This window comes from Cottoperca gobio, chromosome 17, assembly GCF_900634415.1.
Source record: "Cottoperca gobio chromosome 17, fCotGob3.1, whole genome shotgun sequence".
Classification (NCBI taxonomy): Eukaryota; Metazoa; Chordata; class Actinopteri; order Perciformes; family Bovichtidae; genus Cottoperca; species Cottoperca gobio.
In genome coordinates this window covers 1,485,914-1,510,124 of record NC_041371.1, presented here as the reverse complement: position 1 = coordinate 1,510,124, position 24,211 = coordinate 1,485,914, and the positions used below count along the sequence as shown (strand labels likewise).

At 41.8% G+C, this 24,211-nt stretch overlaps 1 protein-coding gene across 1 annotated transcript in view; it reads left to right on the top strand.

The window, feature by feature from the left end:
- Positions 1 to 23,964, top strand: part of basp1 (brain abundant, membrane attached signal protein 1) — a 38,664-nt gene extending 14,700 nt beyond the window's left edge. The window contains exon 2 of the mRNA XM_029453670.1: positions 20,798 to 23,964. Within this exon, the coding sequence (XP_029309530.1) occupies positions 20,814 to 21,461 (648 nt within the window). The 5' untranslated portion in view covers positions 20,798 to 20,813 and the 3' untranslated portion in view covers positions 21,462 to 23,964. The remainder of the gene's footprint in view (positions 1 to 20,797) is intronic.
- The last annotated feature ends 247 nt before the right edge of the window (positions 23,965 to 24,211 follow it).

Below are 24,211 nucleotides of genomic sequence, written 5' to 3'. Positions count from 1 at the left end.
AGTGCAGACCATCTTCTGTAAAACAGGAGACAGCAGACAATGTGCTCTGAGAGGAAGTGAGAGCGGTTTGTACTGTAAGTATGACTAAGACGGTCGATCAGACCATACGTCACATAACAACCTTTTAGAACTTATAACTGATTTAGAAATATCCAAAGTTTTCCAGGTCATTACTCAAACCTTTGTGTTGTTCAGATATTATTAGATTATGTAGAAACGAAGCTTTCAGGTGCAAGAAATCCCAAATAATTGTCTCCAGAATGATCATATTCTGAGTTTACAACTGAGTTTATAACGAATGCATCGACGTATGGAAGCAGATATCGCTTTTCTGCACCATAAACCAAACCAAGAAAAACGTGACCGAACGGTTTGATACATGAACTAAAAGAAAGCTGTTAAACATTTACTAAGTTTATGAAAGGTTGTGAGCGGTGGCTGCAACAAGATCTCTGCAAAGACTTTTCTGTAAATACATTATCGACATAATCAAAAAAAAGAAAACAAAATGACTCGTCAAAAAGGATATATGTTGAGTAATGTCCATAATTAATGGTTCTATGGAGCACAGACTTACGTATTCGTTCTTCTATAATTAGATGCATTTTCATTGCTTTTTCAAGTTTAGTCCTTCACTCGACTGAAAATAATTGTTCAAATTAATATTTTATGGGAAAGAATACACAAGTCCTTGATATGCTGCAGCCGCACTCGCCACTAATTAACAAACCCTAGTACAGACTGTTTTCATCATTCTTAACACTTTAGAGTCGGGTTGAAATATGTCTGTTTGTGTACTTTTAGTACACAATGACTTAAATTAAGATAGATTACGTCCACACTAAGCATGAAAACTGATGTGTAACGTCCGCAGCTCTCTGAAGTAGCTTCAGTTAAAAGCCTTCAGATTCAGCACTTCAGCTTGTGATTGGAACCCTTTGAAACCAAGAGACAATATTAATAAATTGGTATTATAAATAAATTGCTCTGGCAGATTCACTGGCATGAAAACACCGGGGTGTTTTGGCTACACTTTGCAGCTTTTCCTAATTGAGAGGATTCAGAGCTCCTTTGACAGCTTGAGTGGACTGCAGTGCATCGCACAATTTAGTAGACGGAGGGGCAAGTTGCCAGACTGAAAACATTGGGAGCGTTGGCAGCCTCGTGAGCTGCACTCAAAGGAAAAGACAGCGGGCAGTGCTTCAGTTATCGCTGTCTACAAACAGTGTTTGGTTCAATAGTCAGATATCCAATAGAGTTACAGTGTGAGTGTTGAATTGTTGGTTTCTGAAGGCCGATGTGGTTCACCGTGAGGTCAGTTGTTCCACATTTTGGTTTTCTGCAGATTCTTTATGTTGTTTTAGTTTAAAAACTGCAGTAATGTGTGACATGAAAGGTGATAAACGTTAATTATACGACCCAGAACTTAACCATATGGTTCAATCCCTGTTCTCATCAACCTGCTTCCCAGCAGCAGCTGTTTTCAGCCAAAAAGCTCCAATAAACTGACTTCACTTGACCTGCCCAGCAGCATGCAGCAGCCAGACCAGTGTGGGACTTGCTGGTGTAGGAAGTGGAGCATTTAGCAGCTGAAGAGCACACCATCTTCTCTCCGAGGTTGGTGGAGACCAAACCAGAGGTAAAAAGAGAGTGAATATTGGGCTCATATTATTGTACTTAGCTCCACCCTCGTGTCACTGCTGGTTCCAAATAACCAAGATGGCGATGGCCAAAACGCCAAAGTCCACAAACCAGATGGTGAGATCATGGTGACTGCATCCACTTCTTAAATACAGTATGGAATCAACCAAATCTAGCATCCTCTGGTTGAATTGTATTCTAAAATAAAACTAAAATAAAGATAAATAAGCACAGCTTTAAAGTACCAGCCAGGCCAGGAGCATGATCACATTCAAGTCCACAGAGAACCTGAAGCTCAGTGTCCATTCCCTCTTCATGTGAAACACAAGCTGCAAACATCCTGATTAGAAGAGTACCTGATCAGGATGCTAAAACTACAGTCCGTTTTAAAAGTCTTTCATTCATTCTGTCTTTGTTTGCTTGTTTATCAAATCTTAAATTCCTCTTTTCGTATATCTATCTGATTTCCCCGTGAACATGAGTCACAGAGTGCAGAGGAAGCACAGAACCAGTTCCTCTCCTGTTGATTCACCTCCGGACGCAGTGAAACTGAAGAATCTCATCACACTCTTTGTCACTCTGACAGGCCGAGCAACGAACCCGAACAAACGTCGTCTCTCTGTAAGGCTGTCTGTGCTCAGACAAAAGTGTCAAATCTATTTGTCTGTGTGTGTGTGAGCTGTGTCCCTCTGATGGTCTCTGGCCGACCTGATCATCGCTTTAACAGCAAAAGGTTTTTCGCTGGCCGCTCTTAGCATGGTGGCAATTAAACCCACTGGCAGTGCGTCGCTCTGCCTGTAAAACTCCAGCAGACTTTAAATAACTGGGAATCTGAAATCTCTGCAGAGATTTATTAACAGATTTTTAATTGAGGTTACATCTGCCAGATTAGTCAATCGATGAGTGAAACTAATATCACATGAACACGACTGTGCCGATGTATCAATACTTCCCTTTCAGGTGTTTTGAACAGAACACATTGATTCACATGACAGTCTGTGTGAGCATCACTCTCAGGTCCGGTTACCGGGATGTTGAAAAACGTTACAGTTACTTAATCAGCTCCACGGAGTGACTCATAAGAGATACACAAGTTACATCTGAATGACGGGTACATCTAGAAGCCTGGATGTGGACTCAACAAGAACTTTCTCCGATAAACAAAAAGGTAAAAGGACTTTTTTACTGGAGACATTTTAACTTTCACACTTACTGGGATACTTGAATAGAACAGAGTCAATGTTGTTAGTAATATCAAAGCTTTACTACTATGAAAAGTCAAAATGTCTTCAATAAAAGGACCAACAATTCTGCAGTGGAAAGAGAATTTACTTCATTAACTTCTCCAGTAGCTCTCCAAACTCAAAGTCTGTAGAGGAAAAAGCAACAATACAACTCGAACATTGCAAACCTTCTTCTGAACATGACGTGAGCTCCGTGTGTTGGACGGAATGATCTGTGTTCAGAACATTTAGCTAACATGTTGCTACAGTGTACCTAAGGCTGATTGCTAGGTTATTATGATACTCTTATGCTGAGCAGGGTATAGTAATAAAATACTACGTACCAAAACCTCCTGTAAACACCGACCCTCTTCTGTTCACTTCCCAAACATAATATGATTTCTTTATGTTATGATTCATAGTTTTATTCAATATCAACCTCCTGGAATAAAATAAATATTTCGGGATTTGTTTTTCCTCGTGGAGAATTCTGACTTGACATAATGAAATGTGATGATGGTGTTTCCAGGAGGATTTCATGTGGACATGCTCTACTTTGTATTCCCACAGACGTCATTTCCCAGAGGATGTGAGTCCTCAGAGGACTGCTATTTTTGGAGAAACATTTAATTTTCATAAAGAGGTACATAAATGCTTTAGTACTTTTTTATGAGCCGCTCTTCTGGTTTGACAATTTGTAAGTAATTCAAGTATTTTGTGTTCTTGTATCAAGTTGAACTGACTTGGATCAGAAGCACTTGAGTTCATTTACTGCGTTCTCATCTTAAAACTGGACTCAAGCAGCTCATTAGAGTTGTTTCAGCTTCATATTCAGAGGATGTCACAGTCTCTCTGTTTCAAAACCAAAGCTGTCATATCAAGGTTCTTCAAGTTCATGACAACAGGACAGGAAAGAAACACAAGAGTTATGGAGATCCACTGGCTCACGTCCAGAATAAACGGTGGAAATCCCATAAACCAAACAACGAGGCACGAAAGCAAACTGAGACGACGGCTCGGCGGCTTCTTCAAATTAAACTCTTTTTGTTTGTTTAAAGCTTCAGTTCGTACGTGAAGGAAGAAGGAGGCCGACGGCCAACATCCACAAACAGTTTCTCTTCATTATTTCAACATTAATGTAACATGTGATGCCATTGGTGTTGACATTTTCTCTGCTGGTCTTTGGGGTTGAAGTGTCAGTAAACCTGACTTTAGCTTTAAAAAGGACACTTCTGTGAGCCGGCGCAGCTTCCTGTGTAACAACATGGAAGCAGGATGGAGTTCACAGAACATTGTTTTCTTTTAGAGACTGAAGACCTGCAAGGTGACGATCCTGCAGCGGACAAAGGCAGCCAAGCTAACGCTAATACTGCTAGCATGTTTACCGTCGGAACTATTATTAGCATCTTCTTATCCAGATTATATTTAGTGACGTTATTTTAGATCTCAGATGTTAACAAATGACGTATTTTGTTGTTTAATTTGGACGACTTCAGTATTTAAGACATTTAAGGGAAAATAACAACCCAGTCGTACGTTTTTTTGCAAACAACGGACACGTTGAATCGCGACGTTTCGAAACCACAAAAATGCATTTTGTATGAACATTTCTAGATATGTGTATATCAACGTTTTAGTTTTTAATTTTGGAGTTTCAAAACTGCCTCTTCAAGAGGTTCAGGTTGAGGCAACACAACGACTCGGTCAGGTTTAGTAAAAAGATCATCGTTTGGGTTCTAGTGTGTCTGACTCAAGCATCCTCCATGTCCCTGTCCCTACACGGACTTATGTGGACTTTGAACACACATTTTATACGTCAAAATCTTTAGTGAAATAAAGGCAAACGAGCCAACAATCCATTTACAAACTTTAGAGGTGAAGTTTTTTTCACTGTGTGACTTTTTACATATATATATATTTCCCTGCTTGTTCAAACCGTTCATTGAAGCGACATCACTCTTGCCTTGACAGAAAGTTTCAAACCCGAGAGGTTTCAGCGTAACATCAGAAGCTACAGGTCTTGTGAAGATTCCCTGCAGTTCAGTGTGACCTGAGTCTTATCTTTGGATAACTCCTCGTGAGAATTTAAATTAAACTTCTGTCAGTCTGAGAGTGCCTCTGTAAGGATGGGAATAATGCAGAGAAAGTAAGATACTAACAAAGTCTTTAATATGAAAGTTAAGTACTTTTGTTCGTGTAAAGAGGAAAACTTTTTCACCATCATACTGACTGGTTTTTCTATTTTCATAAAGTGCACATGAGTGTTTTACTGCCAGTGCTCTGAGGTTGACCTCTGGTCTCTGTAATGCTGCGGACAAAACTCCTCATTTTGCTGCTGGATTTAAAAGTTAAAAGCCTTAAGTGTAGAAGGTGGTGCAGAGTTGTCAGGACATTTACCAGGTGACATGGAAGCAGGATCTGCTGACTGTTTCAAATCCCTTCAGAGACAAAGAGGGGATGAGAAGATAAGGAGAGCAGAATGATTCACGTTATTTATAAGGTGGTAGAAGATGAGATGTAGAAGCAGAAGTGGAACAGTATACCACTTCAGTCCTGTAAACATGTGGAGCTGCTGAATAGGAACAGAACAATGGATTCTATTTAGAATTTGAGATTTTGTTCTCTGCTTTTCTGATTTGCTATTTAGCGCAAGTTTACATTTGTGCTGGTTCATTCAGGTAACCAGAGGTGGATATCGTCCTGACTTTGGTTCCTACTAAAGATGTTAGAAGCACCTCAAAAACATAAACTTTAATTTATTCTTCTTAAAGGCACAGTATTCTTTAGCAGACTCAAACAGTAATAGTGCATTTCTTAAGTTCTACTCTCAGCCGTGGATTTACAAACAGATTGAAGATTCATCCGTCGTTTCTGCCACTTATTATTTAATCTTATAAAACAGATTAATCTGTGTGTCAAATGTTTAAATCTCAGTGACACACATGAGGTTATGACAGTATAAGTATAAGTGCGTCACTCCGTTGACTGTATCTGAATCATGATTCAGTGTTTTTATATAAGTTACACTGCAGCTTTATGATCACCTGCTCAGGTTGAGTTTGTTCTCTGAGAACAGCAGAAGTTTAGAAGACTGGAACATATCTGACAGGCAACTCAATTACCTTATTTCGGGATGGACAACTCACCTGACGCTGTCTGAACTGCAGTGAGGACGTAAACACCACCCATCTGGTAACACAGGCAGTTAAAACAAACACCAAATATGGTCCAAGCCCTGGGCTTGTGCTGATGAAGGAGAGAGGCCGGGGAGATGAAGAGTCCTTGACTCATGGCTCAAGTTCTCCACTCAGGTTCTCCAAAATAAACAGTTTGCAGTCTGTGAAAGTGTATTGACTGGATTAAAACGAGGCCACAGGTCAAACAGCACCACGAGGAGAGGAATGCAACGACTTGGTTCGTTCCATATGCTGCAGCATATTTGACATTGCATGTTCTGTCATAAACAGGTAATGACTCATGGAGCGGCCTGAAGTTGTGGGCTGTCAGTAGGTTTAGCATCAGGAACTAAATTCACCGTCCTGCATGGAAAGTTAGAGCCAAGTGAATCAGATACTTCTGGAGGTTTCTGAGCTTATTAGGAGGAAGAATATTAAAGCAGCTCAAATCTATGCTCCCGATGACAACGGATCACGGCCATGTTGTGCGCGGATAGCATTCAGTGGGTACATATATAGTGTTGAAAGGGTCGTCCAGGTTTGCTTGTCTGTCTCAGCATCGTGTGAATAGTTCTTCACCTCACAAACACTTCTGGCTTCATCTCAGACTCACTGAAGAAAGTGGAAACCAGATTCATGGCTGTTCCCGTGTCCTCGCTATCTCTTTAAATGTTAATGTTTGGTTCAGTTTACATTTTGCGACGAAGGGCCCCTTCTTGTTTTCTTTATAGCAACCTTGAGGCTGACGGATGGCCGTGTGTGTGTGTGTGTGTGTGTGTGTGTGTGTGTGTGTGTGTGTTTAGCAGAGAGCCGAGCTGTAGGTCAGTCATAGGTCACATATTTCTCAGACACACTGTCCACATCACTCATTAATAAACAGTGTGTGTGTGTGTTTATCTGTGTGTGTGTGCGTGTGTGTGTGTGTGTGCGTGTGTGTGTGTGTGTGTGTGAGGACATGCGTCAGCAGTGCCTCTGTGGCCTTCTGCAGAGACAGACTGTCACATTGAGGACTGGAAACTGCTTATACTGTTTTGTCGTAATCACCTTCTTACCTCTTCACACACACACACACACATATACACACACACACACACACATACACACACACACGCACACACACTCATGATCTGAATAGTTGTAAGATGTTTCTTTATCTTGATTTCTCTTAATCAGTTCATAAAAAGTGAAAAATAGACAATTTTGGCTTTTTCCTTGTAAAATACTGACACAACTGAAACAACATGAATAACAATCTGAATTACTACAATTACTACATTTACCCAATGCATCATAATGCTTTCTGCCACATTTGCTTTGCATGCTTTCATTTGATAAATGATTTATCATGTAGAATGGATAAATAAATGTTGCCAGAGCTTTGGAACGTAGTAATATTTGAGTAGGCTACGTTAATTTAACATGCAATGCTAATACAAATTAATTTAATACGTGCAGCCAATGCAATGAATATGTTATTTTCATGTAAAGCTCACATCTGCAGTGTGTGTGTGTGTGTGTGTGTGTGTGTGTGTGTGTGTGTGTGTGTGTGAGCCTGCATCCACACAGTGCTACATCTGCCATATGCTACTGCTGCTGATCCTTCTCATGAATATGTGCACATGCTCATGTAAACCGGTGCACACATGTGTACTGCACGTTGTGTATGCAGAGTTTAACCAACACACATGGAAAGACTTCACAATCATGTTCTTCCAATCTCACAGAAAGCACTATAAACCACTTGTAATATAACGTACATGTCTCAGCACCATGATTGAGAAAGTCTTTGAGTTGGTGTATCACTGTTAGACTGCAGTAGTAAACACTTGGTCCAACTCACAAGGCGTCACCAGCCTTTTGCGTACTTTAGTGGCGCGTACTTTGATGTCAATGCGTACAGGTTTGATCATTCGTAAATGAAATGTACCAGGTTGTATGCAGAGCTGACTGAGAGGCAAGATGAGATTAAAGTGTAAAACCTGGAGGTGTTCATCTCATCCTCAGATGGCTGAGCCCGCAGCTAGCAGCTAACCATGCTAACAACGCTAACAGTGCTAACAGCGAGCGCAGTCCTTCCTAAACGTTACATATCAGCAAAGGCTAAAAGGTCTGATCTGGGTCTATAGTTAAGGTTCTGTTAGCTTCATATGTTCAGATATCTATGTCATGCATTGGGTGGATGAGCTTCCTGTTTGAATGAAGTACTACTGCTGTTACTGAGCAGACAGTGTACTTCTGTTGAAATGTTGCTCAGCTGAGAGAAATGCATCAGCTGGAAATGTAATAGTTGTTGGGAAGGAAGCGCTGGATGAGTATAGATGCTAGGAATCCTAATACTACGTTTGTATTTGTTGCTAATATAGAGAGTGATGGATATGTGGCATTCCTTACCTCCGTCTTTGTCTAAGTTGAAGAGGAAGCCTCATGTTCTCTTCGACCTGTTTGCTCTGGAAGTCACATATTTATCTCTGAAGTTCATGTTTGTCCAAAGAGCTCTGGCTTCAGCTTATCTTTTCATTATGCCATGTGGGTCAATAGACGTGTCATTGTTCGTGCTCACATAATGGTGTTTGCCTTAATTATAAAAAATGATTGTCTTGTGTGTTTGCTCAACAAATCTATTGTCGGAAACAACATTCATTAATGACGACGAGCTCAACGCAGATCTGAGACACCGAACTTCATCACTGTCTTCAGTTTCTCTTCTGTCCAAATGATTTGAACAGGATTGGATTTGAAGTCCAGCATCTTTTTTCTTTGTCTCAAACACTTAAAGTGTGAAGTTACCCCTAAAAGACATATTTGTGGATGTCTTGTTGAGATATCTCTGCCAGAAGTTGTTATTAAATGAAGTTCTGAGAGCAGATTCTGAGGCAAGCTCGCACTAAAATCTGGTTTGGAAGTTGATTCTTACTTCTTTGTGTTTTTCAAACATGTTTCTGTGCACTCAGGAAGCTTGACCTGCAGCACAGTAAGTCTGTGGAGCTTGGTCCTTTGTTTTGTTCCTAATAAACTTCACCTTTTAGGAAGGTTTTGTCCTCTATCGCTCTTGTACATCTCAAAAGGTTTCATTCATTAATGTAATGTTCCGTAGCTCTGAACAATTCCGATAATCAAATCATTTTTGAAGCAAAATGCTGTTTCCAGCTTCTCACATGTGAATATATCAGTTTTGGACCATTGGTCGAACAAAGGAACTCAGTGATGGCCATTTTCTATAGGTAAAATAACTATATTAAAAAGGGAATAACTTTGGAAAGTACACACTTCAATGGGCTAACTGTGAGCTCTGAAGCATCGCTTTAGAGAGGCGAACACAGCAGCGCTATAGTGAAGACAAGGAAGACATACACCAGAAGTAATAATGCTCTCTACATGAACAGTAAGGATACAATCAGGTGTTTCGCTGCATTGTTTCATGCAAACTCTGATCAAGAAGCTGTACATCTCCTCTTTGCAACCAGCGTTATCAGTATCAGGTGTGAGCAGCTGGGACGAACACACACACCTGAACTCTTGACTTGAACTCTTGGAGCTCCAGAAAGCATATCCATACGAACAGCTTGAGCCTCGCTGTCGCCGTCACATCCATCAGGGATGTGATCAAAGTCCAACAGTTCGTAGTTTTCAATCACAAAGAACCTTAAAGTCAATGTGTCATCATTAAAGTGTCATTCACGCGCTCTCATCAATGCACATCGTGACACAACTTCTCCCAGTCAAATGTAGATGTAAGTAAGATAATAATAATAATAATAAATTGTATTATAAAGCGCCTTTCAAAGCTAAAAGCAATCTCAAGGTGAGGAGCGGCTGAGCAGAAGGTAGATCTCTAGCAGAGTAATGTTAACATTCACTATTATTTAAAGATTCATGACTCTCTTATTGAAATGGAGCCATTTGTTTGCTCGGTCCAGGTTCTACTTTATGTCCTCAGGAGGGTTTAGTTTGCAGTTTTTCCTCCAGCGTCAGGGCTTTAAACGCTACAGCTGTATCTGGGAATAGAAAAGTAAGCATCAGCAAAAAGCAAACAACAAATGTAAAACTTTCCATCTGCTGCAAAATGATTCTGTAGTGTCCATGTGTTCTCTGATGTTCAACAAGAAATGTTTCTAGCGACTACTGTCACGCTGCGTTCATGTGCGTCTCTGATCTTCTCTATTCTTCAGTTGACCTGTGGAGCAGTGTCGCTGTTTTATTACAAAGCGGCCAAAACACAAAAACCTTTTCCTTCTGCAGAAGATGCAGCTTTGCGTTTGAATTGTTCACCTTTGTGTATTCTTCCTTGTTAGTGCGGCTGTGTCTGCCTGTAGTTTGTGTGAGCAGTCGACATTTTGTCCAATAAACGAATCAGACATTAGGAAAGAAAAAAGCTGTTTGTCAGACAAATTCAAGGGACGTCAAGAGACGTGTTTGTTCATGACCAAATTACAAAGCAGCTACGAGACAACGATGTAATCCACATCATGTCCTGCCTCCTGCTCGCTCTACCCATGTGAGACAGTTCACCGTGTTTCCCGTTAACTCCACCAACAGGTCGCGACAGCTATTAGACTTCATTTAGTTAGCGTCACTTCCCAGAGGCCCTGCTGGCGGGTCGGATCGCTGGGACACATGAAGGCTGATCCAGCTGAGGCTCTTCAACTCAACAGGCGACGAGTCTCACGGGTCACGATATTGCTGGTGAATTATTCATTACTTCACAATAAATTACTAACAGAAGGCACACAAATGTATTGATTCAGAAATCTTCAAAGTCCCGTCTGTAGTTGAGGCATTAGACAAAGCTGCTCTGAGGCTGGATGCTCAGACGTTTGGGGCCGTGTAAATACTGAACCGCAAGAAAACAGAAGCAGCGAACGCATCGCACACGTCACGTTAACCACGGTGGGATCTACTACAAGTAAACAAGGTCCAGGTGTGCTGGTGTTGTGTTATAGTGACATCTGCTGAACATCTTAATGTTAGAAGCTGATCTTTGAGCTTTGTCACTGAGTGACAGAGAGGCTACGCAACACCTCAGCATTCAGAGAAGTGTGCAGAAGTAATGGATGTGTTTTTTGTTTTTTTACTTTTAGAACAATTCAGTGCATTATCATTTATTGTAGGAATATTGATTTTGCTTTCCTTGAAACATTATAAACAGATTCAAAACAGCAAATGAACAATAAGTAATACAATCAACTGGGATAACTATTATAATTTACCAGACTCCATTGACAGAAACAGTGATTTTACCTCGCTGGTCATAACAAAGCAGTTAAACTCTATTTATACTTTCTGCACGTTTCTTTATCATACAAACACAACATTAAATCCTTGACTTCCAAAATTCATATTCCATGGACTGAATGATTGCCAAATGCCTGTAGCGCAGTGCATTGTGGGTATTTCTCTGCAGCTTTGAAGGCACCTGTTCGATCACTTACCAGCGCGTGAAATCCTGACCTGGATGTGTCAGACAACAACCGAATCTTTTCCACATTCTTCAGGAGGAACGAGGCCAGAGGCTTCGCTCCGTTTCACGATGACTCCGGATGGAACGACAGTATTACAGGTTTGTGAGCAGAGAGAACAAATGTTCTTTATCATCGCTTCAAAAGGAAGAACGCTTTTTAGAAACAAAGACGAGATGCCAGAAACTTCCCCTGTTAATGAATCCGACGGGCTTTGTGTTCAGCTTTAGAGACATTTTCAAACAAAACCTAAAAAAAGACAAAAACATTTTACTGCTTTGTTTTCACATCAATCACCGAGTTTGGGCTCAGACCACATACTTGACATCAGCACCCATTCAAATGCATGCAGTAGAAAGATACTATGATGTAATATTATTAGTGTTTGGAAAGTTCAAAGGTGGAAAGAATACAAATCCTCCAAACCAAACGACAAAATAGTCTGCCATCGTCTTCCAGAGTGACGTTTGAGCCTTTTCTGATCTACATCCCAATCAGTAGGACCTGCAGTACAATAATGTTCTCATTGTAATGGTGAATATTCAATGTAATTATCTTAACATTGTGTGTTTTTAGTTAAATCTAGTTTGTACATATTCTGTTTTACAAAGTTCATGCACGTTTTCCAGGTTTTCAGTCAAAAACTCTCACAGAACAACTCAAACTGCTGTTTCCAAGGTCAAGAATGAACTTTCTGCCTCATTAAAACAAATGCTTTTGCTCCAGAAATGGGACACGCAGAACATTTGCGGTGAATGACTTCCCATCCAGACAAACTCTGCAGACAGGGAGGTCATGTGAGCGTCTGAGGAGGAGAGGATTGTGCAGTGTGAAATGCCACTGGATCCACAGAGATGCACGTAATCCGTTTCACTTCTCTGTTTTGTTTTTGTCTGCTGTCGGTTTCCTCTGCAGCCAACAAAGCACTCGGAGCGACTTTGCATTCAGTAATAAACGTCTCAGTAAAAAGCGTCTCAAAGCGCCTCGCTGGCTTTCATCTGTGCTCAGTGCGTCCTCTGACTCGCAAGCAGCAGCTGAACACACAGCGGCTTTCTGTGGTCGCACGGCGCTGATCAATAACCATTTCTACATCAGGAGTCTTCTCAAGCCCTGTCCATTTGAGGATTGACCCCCAAAACACCAGTGTGTGTGTGTGTGTGTGTGTGTGTGTGTGTGTGTGTGTGTGTGTGTGTGTGTGTGTGTGTGTGTGCGTGTGTTCAGTCTGGGGCCAGATTAAGCAGTGGGCAGTCTGTGTGTACTCTGGGTAATTAGACAGAACAAAACGATGACTTTGTTTAGATCACTTCCTGCTAAAGGATGAAATCCAAAACCAACAAACTCTGTTCACAGAATAGGTAGTGTGCAAACACGTGACAAAACTGTGTGACGTATGCGTGCGACGCCATGTTGGTTGGAAAAAACATCAACAAAGCGTCTAAAGCGAACAACAACAACTCCGACTTCTTCAAAGTATTGTGACTCTCTGGAGTCCTCTGCAAAGGCAAGATTCCAAGTCCAAATGTGCGGCCATGACCCGTACACGCTAAAGCCGTCGGATTATATCGAGGATTTAGATTCATTACCGCCGATTGAATATCCAGATATTGTGAACTACCTTGTGCTACAAACGTTGTGGGCAACCAACGCACAAATGAAGGCGTACAACAAGAGCTTAGATGCTTCTAATGTCTTTGTTTCTGGCTGGGTTGGTAGTCTTCTTACCAAACCACTGAAAGATGACGGGGTGCTCGTCCATGCTCGTGTAGATCACTCTCAAAGAGCTCGAGATGCACCGCTCAAGCCGTGGGTTCGTGAGCCGTGAGGGAGAAGAGCGGCGATGTTATCCTCGCACACTGTGTATGTATGGCTGGAGTAAGCGAAGCATGTTCTCACATTGGTGCTTTGCTTTTCGCAAGTGAAGTAGTCTCAAGAATAAGCCAAACAAAAACATGCACAGAAGAAAAGAGCAAACGGCATCACATGTAAAGAAAGTGCCTTATTTACCAGTCAGCGATGTGGAGAAGTAAGGTCTTACAGTGTTCGGGTATATCATAAGCACAAATGTTTAACGTAAACATTGAAAACATAGCTTTAGCATGAGCTCTTACCAGATATAAAGTGGACGCCACACGAGTTATGTTGCTAAACCAGCGTACGGCGTTCGGTAAACAGCAACTCATCCCTCTTTTGTGGATCGTTGTTTTTGATGATTGTAGGAAATCTAAAGAACCGTTTCTCTGGGTCACGAGTAGCGTTATGACCACAATCATACACTGCGCACACGATTGGCATTTTCTTTCAATCTTAGACGTTTAAATACAAAGAAAATTACGAAGCGTTGCAGCAACTCCCACGTGAACGGCCGCAGTCTTGGTTGTGTATACCAACCAACATGGCTGACTTACGGGTTGGGAAATAAGCGTGACATCACATGCACACGATCTATACAGTAAAGTGTGGAGGAGAAACATAAAAGAACAACACGGACGATCCGCAGTCCAAACCAAGACGGAAACGCTTCTTACTCCTTTCACAAAGGCAGCGCACCTTTCACAATAAAAGCCCAATACAAATACACTGCTTAACTGTTTACAAAATAAAACTCAAATTGACTCAATACAAAAGTTTAGACTATAAATTCACCTCAGACAGACGGACACGCTGCTCTGACACCTTTTTATTAACACGTGATGCATTTGAGTGTCATTTATTTGTGACGCATCCGGCTCATAAAGACTAATCATATCCAAAAAAGATTTATTCTGAAAACTCACTGATGCATTCATTGAAGATCAGCGACTAGAACAACAACACGTTTTACCTTTCTTACCTTTCAGTGACGTTTGCTGTAAACCTACTGGATTCCTTTGTCACATACAACTTCAGTTTTAACTTTAACTTTACTTCTCGTGTTAGTCCTGAACTACACACACATGGAAACAGCTCAGCTGGATGCCAGTGCAGACGAAACGTGTTTACTGTTGGACACAAATAGCTGCAGCCGCTGGTCCTGCTGCTAGCTTTGACACAGGGGACCAGCACTGACTTTTACAGATGGTACACTTTGTGCCTGCTACTGTATCCTGAAATTCCCTCGCAGCTCACGTTTTCAGGCTGGAATCAAAATGTGCGCGGGGATGGAGGAAGAGAAGGGTTTGCATCATCTTTGGCTCTGATGGCGTAAAGCCTGCCAACGTTCGGAACGTTTCGTTTTTCAGAAAAGCACACCGTGAGAACATCACCTCCCGAAACCTTCGTCACGGACTCCAAGCTGTCATTTCAGCCAGTTGCATTTCTGAATTCACTGACTGTGAGCTCCCAGCATCCTCTGCTCCCCGCCGCTTTCATCCAACTCAGTGCAGAGAGCCGGTGTGGAGGTTTTTTGTCTGTGATTGGGCCAAATTTTCTGCTCCAGTTTTCCAGCCTGTCCGCTCGGCTCCCTGCACTCGTTTGGTGAAACAGACTCATAAATCAGCCAGCTGGAGGACGTGTTCAGTCCTGTGTTACAAATGATGGCGTTACATTAATGCTAGGAGCACACAAGGAAAATACTTCACTGTGTCCCTTCACACAGGCCGCGCACTGGATGTGTTCATGGAGCAGTTTTACAACAAACCTTACAAAATGTCGTTCCTGTCGTCACAGCGAGATGTCCAAGTAATCACATCAATCAATAGTTCATCTGTGATGATAAGCAATACATGATGTGCAGAGTAATAACATCAGAGCAGGAATCACAGTCGCCTGCTGAACAAATTAGATAAGGAGGTTGTTAAATGTTTCACTGATGTGTGATTACAATACAGATTAAAAACAGCAGGTGTGTATTTGTGTCATTTTTAGTATTCAACAGTGTTGTGTTCTTTAAAGCATGCATGTTTAAGTTAAAGAACATTGTGCACTTGTATTAGCATTCTCTGTAGGTGTGCATGCTTTAAAACATGAAAAACACATCGATGTGAATCTTTGGAGTTACTAGTCCGACAGCTGCTCGGTCATCGGGGTCAGTTGAAGAAGTGACGGTGCAGAGGCTCCTTCAGGCTGCAGCAGAGAGCTGCAGCAGCTGAAGGAGCGTGTTGTGTTGTGGCTGCAGATCCTTCAGTAACACTCTGACGGGGCAGAACGGTTTTAAAATGGAGGTCAGTGTGACACAGGAGGTGAAACTGTGTTGTAGTCCTGGCCTGGATTCAAAATGGGATTATATCTCTGTCAGCGTTCCATGAAAACCATGTTGCTCCCCAAATGTCAACTTTTAGGAATAAAGAAACCGCTAATGCCAAGTGATGCATTCCAGCCAAGTATCACACACAGTGTCTCAATGTGCTCACAGCACTGGACCACAATGCATCACTCCTCTTCACTCTGTTCATTGGTTAGCTAATGAAGCAACGTGTAAACACGCAGTCACCTGTAGATTGTCTCCATTTTGTCTGCTGACATCAAAATAGGAGCTAATGGCTAATAATAAACCCTTGCAGCATCTTTGCCGATGGAGTACTTTGTTTTATTTTGCAACTTTGGAGGTAAAACATATCTGCTCCATTCATGCGAACACTAAACAGTAGTTAGTGCTCCAGCAGCTGCTCCTGCTTTCTGCTGTCAAGTGGATTTTCCAACGGACGTGGCAGAGGAGTGTGTGTGTGTGTGTGTGTGTGTGTGTGTGTGTGTGTGTGTGTGTGTGTGTGTGTGTGTGTGTGTCTGAGCAGGACCGGAAATGGGCCAGTGACAGCTTTAACCGTTAACTGTGTGTCTTGGATGGCAGGAGCACAGAAGTGCTCCGAGGCCAGGGATTAACTGAAACACCAGGACCTCCTGGAGACCTCCATCTGCCGGAGACACAGGAGAACACTTTGTGAGAGACATTAGAGATAATGTAGTAACAGAGAGCAAGACAATATCTGTAATGTGTGCAAGGAGAAACCAAACCCCTCAACTCACAGTACCAGAGATGTTTCAAACTCCTCCAGGGTTGAACTTTATAGACTTCGTTGGATAAAATACTGCAATTTTACTCAAATCACATTTAGATTTTGAGTTAATCTAAGATATATTCCCAAACCTTTTCTTTCAATACTAAATGCTTTGACCAACATTGATTCAAATTGAAATGTGTTTCTGTTTATCACTTGAAGTATTTAGTTCAAAGTTTGAGAATACAAATACTTCCAATGACCTCCAAGAGCACAAATGGCAGCATGTATGTACGTACATGCTGCTGAACTGAGTAGTAGTTCTCACTATGAGCGAAACCTATTGCACAGTTATATGTCTTATTGTTGTTATTTAAATACTGATTAGTGCAGCTTTAATCACATAAAGATGATATGCACACGGGGCTTTAACTTTAAGAGGATCTAGTGGAGAGAAAAGATAGTGAAGGTAATTTAGACATGCCACAAAGTTAAAGAGTCAGTGGGTTCACAGTCGGGAGGAGAAGCACTTCAGACGGTTCGAATGACACAGTCATGACAGAAAACACTGCAGGTGACGCAGACGAGAGCAAAGAAACGGAGAGGAGGGGAGGAAGGAGCGACGATGGAGGGATCGTTGCAGAGAGAAGGACGTGTGAGGCGGGCAGACGGGAAAGAAGAGAGCAGAGCAGAGGCATCAGTGTGTGGGCGAGACGATGAGGACAAGAGAGACTTTGAGAAGAATCTTGCATCTTTAACTGCTTTGCCACTTGTCGACTCGCCAGACATGAATCTGATCATCGATTACTAATGTGGTATAGAGACGTCTTCACTGCACGCTGCTGTCGAGTGATCAATCACAGCTTTTGTTAAGTCAGCAGCTCTCAGGGTTGAGCGATTGGAGAGTTGGTGGTTAATGAAGGCAACTGCTGAACACAGTGGAAAAAAGAGCAGGTGGTGTTAATCTTGTGTATGTGCACCCTCAGGGGAAAATAAATGGACCTTAGAATGATGAGTTTTCACTGAGGTCTGTTTAAAGATTGCATTGAAAGAACGCAGGGTGAGTGTATCTCCTTAAAAAGGTCTCAATGGTGTCTGAGGCGCATCTGACCGTGAAGCCCAGACGCCCTGAACCACAGAACAGGTTGTTCAGCCGTGCCTTCCAAAACATCATATCTTGCTCCGATGTACTGCGTGGAAGAACCCTGAAATCTAAATCTGAACAAACGTGCAGAGGTTTTTTGTGCAGCGCCAGAAATGAACAGAGAATCTTTTTGACTCATAGTTTGAGCAGAAGAATAAGAGATTTCCAAACAGCAGATCCACTTCACTGATTTCACAGTGATTGAGATCAGAGACAGTTGATTCCAAAGTCTTATGGATACATTTGAAAGGTCAGGAAAACTGTTTCCCTTCATTCATTTAAGGATGAAGTGATAGGAAAGATGTCTTTTGGGTCGTGGCAAGTTGGAGAATTTGTTTGGTCATTGCCTGTAATATTATGAGTCTGTTGGACTCTTTTTAAAGCGTTTTAAAGACTCTTTTCACCTCATTTTCATAGACTTTGGTGAACTTGTGCTTGTCCTTGCCACATGATACCATCGTTCATATAAAGTGATGCTGGAAGTTCCAGCTGGCAGATCCTTTTGTTCCCTGACTGCAGTTTGCAGGTTAAATTAAGTCTTTTGTGCGACCCAGAGCATTCTCTCCAGGTTGTCCCGGCCCTGCCCCAGCTCTTCAAACACTACAACCTCACGCCCGGCAGCGAGGAAGCGTGCCTGTAGTTGAAAAGAATCCATTGTCTGCTCAGATGATTGTGAGTCATTGTACTGGCAGCACAAGCCGGGTAGTCAAATGATGTGATGTAGCAGAGAGACCTCCATTGTGGCCGGTGTAAAGCTGCGGCAGGAGCGGCAGCCCTGGCAGATACCGACTGTTGGACGTTCAGGAGTTCTGCATGAATAGTGGAGTAATTCAGTCAGTGGCGACGAAGTGATTAGCATTTTGATTGGATTCACCGCCAGCTCTGTCCCATTCACAGGATCTGTGAGTAGCCAGCAGAAGCTCTCAGGGGTGGAAAAGGTCACGTCGGCTTTCAGATTTTACATTTACTGATGGACAAATTGGTGGTTTTGGTTGCAAACGCATACATGAAGAAGAATCTTAAGGTGTTGTGAAGTCAGTCTATTGAAATCACAACATGATTCTGATTTTACATTTCACACAATGTTCAGTAAATGTTGTTTTAGCCAATTACAAAAGCTTTTAAATGGCAAAGAGAATTCATAATGGCCATTTCCTAAATTAGTCCTCTGAGACGCACATGTCATGGATACTAGTGAAATACTTGTGTGCTTGTTTACCCTGAGACTGGGGACCAGGCTTAATCCAGTTCTTTTCATTGTGCAAACCTTTTGTAACTCCAAAAGGTGAGTGTATGAAAGAAAACTCCTCACAAAAGCATCGACGCGTGAGTTCTTCTTTCTGTTTGGACAGCGCCAAAGATCATCTTGTAAGTTGTTCCAAGTGTGTGTAGCATGGCGGCGTGCAGCCTCCCTGTGTTTCATATTTCGTATCAGTTTATATTCTAGATTCAAGAGAACACTGATACAATTTAGATCAAGGCATGAATCCAGGAATGTTTTCCTAACATAGTGAGATTGAGAGTATTTCCTCATGAACTGCTGCCAGAACAAAAAGAAACTTTTAGTGTTTAAATACAGCTTTGGATCTAAGAGTGGATATAAACATGTTTAGTATGAAGATTGTGTTTTGACAAAGGAATGCTTTCTAGTCATAAATCTAAGCTTTATAGGGCCAATAAATACACAGAGAAAGTAGTTCCTTGTCAAAATACTGTCAGGGTTTAAAAACTGATTTTTAACAGTTCATTCAGAGGCACAATTGCAGAGCACCTTTATTCTGGCTTTTCCTAATGAGCAGAAGAGACTGCCAAGTTGTTTTTGGCAGTTTCTAAGCATCAACAAACAGACTTCATATTTCAAACAGCAAATTGTACCGTTCTTGAGTCTTTGCTCCTAATAAGCCTGATTTGTTGTGGTAGTGAAGTCCTCTCCCCCATCGAGCAGACAGATGGTGAAATCCATGAAAAAATGCTTCAACTGAAGTCGTGAGCCAGGAATCTGCAGGTGTGTGTGTGTGTGTGTGTGTGTGTGTGTGTGTGTGTGTGTGTGTGTGTGTGTGTGTGTGTGTGTGTGTGTGTGTGTGTCTGTGCGTGTGTGTGTGTGAATGCAGTCATGAAGTCTCTTCACTCAGCTCTACAGATCCCACAATTTCATTCCATTCAGCTTTCAGCCAGTCAAAACAAAAAATAAACGATTCTTTGCAGATGATACAGTGTTTTATATATTACACACACATTATCTACTATTTCAGTCAGCCATTACAGAAAAAACCATATCATTCACTTACCCACGGTGGTATCAAGTCAGGCGGATAGTGTTGGTTTTATTTGCCTGGGTTTTTGAGATCTGAAAACAGATGTTTGTGTTGAATCTTTTATTGCTGTGAGCACCCAAAGCAAAGTTCCATTCATCTCCATTATAATGTGTTCTGGCTAATCCTTCAATTAGCCAGCTTTGACAGCCATTAAAGGAACATTGAAAGCTATTTGATAGAAGTGTTGTCTCAGTAACAGATATTTAAATGTCCTCTTGCTCGTGGCATGTCAGCTGTGGAAACACTTCTTTGCATTCTTAATTAGTTTTTGATCTGAGAGGTGAGAGACGAGATGTGCTGAGAGTCTCACTAGTCCAGGATGATGGAAGAAGAATATCACACTGTTACTGTTTTCATTCATGTTTCTTCACTGTAGCATTTGGACTTACATTACTGTTTCCACTCCTCTTTAAATAAGAGAGGAAACATCATGCTGGGAGGCTCTCTGCGGAGCATGTGCTTCAGATTCAGAGAATACATCAAAAACGCAATATGGGGGATGTTGTTCCATAAATGCATGGCTGTTGCATATCATTTCTATCTTCTTCTTCTTCTGCTTTATCTGTTTCTATATGAAAGCTCATGCAGAGATGTAAGATTCTTCACTCGCTGTCTCGTACAGAAAAGTACACTTAGATGCTGCTGGTGCAATACATGTATTCATTCTTACCACGAGGAGAGACTGCTCTTCCTCAAAAACCATCTTCTGAAGAAGAGTAATGCTCAATGCATCACTCACTGAGTCCTTTGTGGTGATATTTTATTAATTTATATGAGGAGCTTCCAATGTGCCTAAGACTTGATTTTTCCCCATTACTTGCTTACACTTGGTACATTGTTTGGTTGCTTTCCTTCTTATTGTACGTTCGTCTTGGTGAGTGAATCACTGTTTCTATAATACTAAATCCATTTATTTTTCTCTTCTGTTTCAGAAGTCAGAGATCCAAAATGGGAGGCAAGCTCAGCAAAAAGAAGAAGGGATACAACGTAAACGATGACAAGGCCAAAGACAAGGATGCCAAAGTAGAGGGGGCCTCTGCCGAGGAGAGTGAAGCACCGAAAGACAACAAAGACGAGGCCCCGGCTGCCACCGACACTAAGGAGGTAGCGAACGACACGGCGGCGAAGGAGGTGCCAGCAGCAGACGCTGCAGCGCCCAAAGAGGAAGAAAAGAACGCCACTCCCGCCGCCAAGGAGCCGGAGAAACCTGCCGCCAACGCTGAGCCGAAAACAGAGGCGCCCAAGAACGCAGAGCCCGCCAAGGCTGAGGAGAAACCAGCTGCCCCCGCCCCGGCCAAAGAATCAGCCCCTGCTGCCAAGGAGCCCGAGGTTAAGGCGGCAGCACCTGCCCCGACGACTGAGAGCAAAGATGAGGCCGACGCCAAAAAGACTGAGGCCCCCGCGGCACCAGCAGCCAAAGCCGAGGCGGCCCCCGCTGCCTCCCCTGACCCCAAGCCTACAGAGGCAGCAGCTCCCGCACCGGCGAAGGAGGGGGCCGCAGCCCCTAGTTCAACACCAGCCGCCGAGCCTCCAGCCAAGGAGGCGAACGCCACAGAGGCACCAAGCAAGGATCAAACCGTAGCAGTTCAAGATTAATGGACAGCTTCTTTTCGGAAATAAAAAAAAATGTACCTAACTCAACGACGATGAAGATTAAAAAAAATGAAAATGAAATAAACTAGCCCACCCATATTATGATGATTAACAATAATAATAATAATTGTAATGCTAATGATTTGTTGATTGAAGACGACTGGCGTAGCCACCTGGATACATTTCCTGCTGCTGCAGATTATAATTGCTATTATTATTGTTATGTTTTATTTTTTTCTGCTGTAGTATTTGAACTTTGATACGAGTCTGTGTCGGCCATACGCCTCGTCATTCCACCTCAATCATCCCTCTCCCTCATACGCTCAAGAGGTTTAACCTCCCATCTCAAACGTTCACCTGCTCCCTCTGCTCTGTGGACGTCAGAATATCAAAATTTAGGGAAATGGGACTGCGGGAAGGAGAGGTTTTAAGAAATCACTTTAACCAGCTGGTCTTCCTTTGAATCTGTCCATCATGGAGCTCTCCCCCTCCACTCATCCTCCCCTGCAGAGTTTCTACTCTCAGCTTTGGCCTGATACTTGCAGCTTTTCTTTGCCGTGTTGCCGTGTCCTTCTTTAACCCATCCTTCCCCTTGCTTTTTGGTCGGGTTGTGTTGCTACACATTTCCCTCTTGGGGTTACACGCCACTTTCTCTGTACGGCAAAATCTTCTCTTTTAATTCCATTGTGAGGATGGAGAATGCTCAGGCTTTTTAAGACATTGTGCAGCTGAAGAAAGGCCGACTTTGCAGAGCAAAACATATTCGTAGACGTATAAAACAGTCGAAGGAATTTTTCAGATAAACTTCTAGATTTTGTACTGAAACCCTTAGGTATATTGTAAGTGAACTAAGTGGTTTTTTAACATTTGTATACACTTATCAAATCTCCAAAGCCTCGCTGAACAGATCTCTGCAGTGTTCTTAGAAAGTCTGATAAAGATCTTTGATCCTCCATCCAAACCTGACGACACATTATGAGATTATTGTTTTTAAAGACATATCTTCTGCTGACCTGGGTCAGATAGTTTGATCTTGCTTAGAATACCAAGTTGGTGGCATTTACTGCATCATCAGGAGACGTCGGGAGTTAAACTCTTTTCTGTGATTGTTTTCAGTTCAGTGTGGCTGTTGAAGGAACTGAAATCCTGAATACTTAAGTAAAAGTTCCACATAGTACACGTACTTACATGTGCCGTAAGTAAAAGTCCTACATTGTACTTAAGTCAAGGATTAGCAGCAAAATATACTAAAGAAAGAAAAGTATATTCTAATAGTATACTGATATAGTGGACAGTGATGGAAAGTGTTCACGTGTGCTCATCACATGTTATTGCATTTGTAAAGAAAATCACAAAAGGAGAATAAAACCTCCACAAATGCCATTTTATGGCTTTTGGAATTAAATTTGGGATGGAAATATAAAAGAATAATACATTTGAATATTTGAATTAAACACTCTGTTACCAGTTGATCTATTTACCTAAAATTGACATATAGCGTCTGAAACTTTCATATGATTATAGCAGGAATACCAGTAAAGCAGAGTTTGGTATCTAAGCAGGTGGGAACAGATCACACACAGGTGCTGCCTGGGGGGTGGGGGTGGGGGGGGTCTGCTCGATCTGCAATGGTCCAGCTCCTATGGCAACCTCACGCCATGCTATTATTATGGGATGGAAAACCCTTGCACATGAAAAGGGGAGCTTCTTATTTTGCCATTTTCATCCCTCATGCATTTTCCTTAACTTTTCAAAGAATATATATATCATATATGTACATATATGCAGCAGTGGAAGAAAAAGTACTTACAACTTTTACTCATCGTCGTGCTTTCAGCAGAAAGTGGGGAAGCTTCTATGTGAGCTGAAAGAAGGAAAGATGTAGCGAAGGATTGAAAGAGCGGAGATATAGAAACAAGAAAAGAAAGAAATCTGATCTCACGATTAACGGAAAATCTCAATTTGCAAAGTAAAATAAATCGGATACATTTGAGTAATACTTTTCACAAAACAGTCGAGTAAGAATAGAAATGAACTTAACCTCAGAGTAAATGTACTTTTTTAACTTCCACCTTTGCAAATATATGTAGGTATATATGTATATATTTACTCAGCTATCCATTTGCCAACTTTTCTGTTTCATCCAGCTGACACGCAGCGTTTTGCTCCCAGCACTTGTCAAACCGTAGCAGAAACAAACTCTCGAGGAGCGTTGTGTGTCACTTGGTTCACTTCTTCTTCCTCTCTTGACTCAGTAAATTGCATGTCTGTGGTTGGGTGAACCTGTAGTCCTGTCTTTTTGGTCAAGTGGAAAAAATAAATCTTTCTCAGTCTGCATCCACTACAGTTGATATTTCCATTCCATGTCTCACCACTGCTATCTCCACACCACACGTTCATTCAAAACAAACAAAAAGATGATATGGAAATTGATGCATTCAAAATTATATGTACTTGTATAAATGGTGCAACAGTAATAAAATGTAAGAAATTGACTGAAACTCGAGGATTTTGCAAGTCAACTTTGTTCATGCACACACGAGGTAAAACAAATCTTTGATTCAAAGCCTTAGGTGTCATTATTGCACCTCTCTGTGGCCCTCTGCTGAAGACATACCTCTACTTTATAGTTTCATGTTTACATCAAGCTATGTTCATAAAATAGTTGGTCTCTCTAGTTTTTATCATACGTTGCTCAAACAGGAGGAAGTAGAGCCTTTGTTGGGGACTATTTTCAGAGGCGGATTAATCCA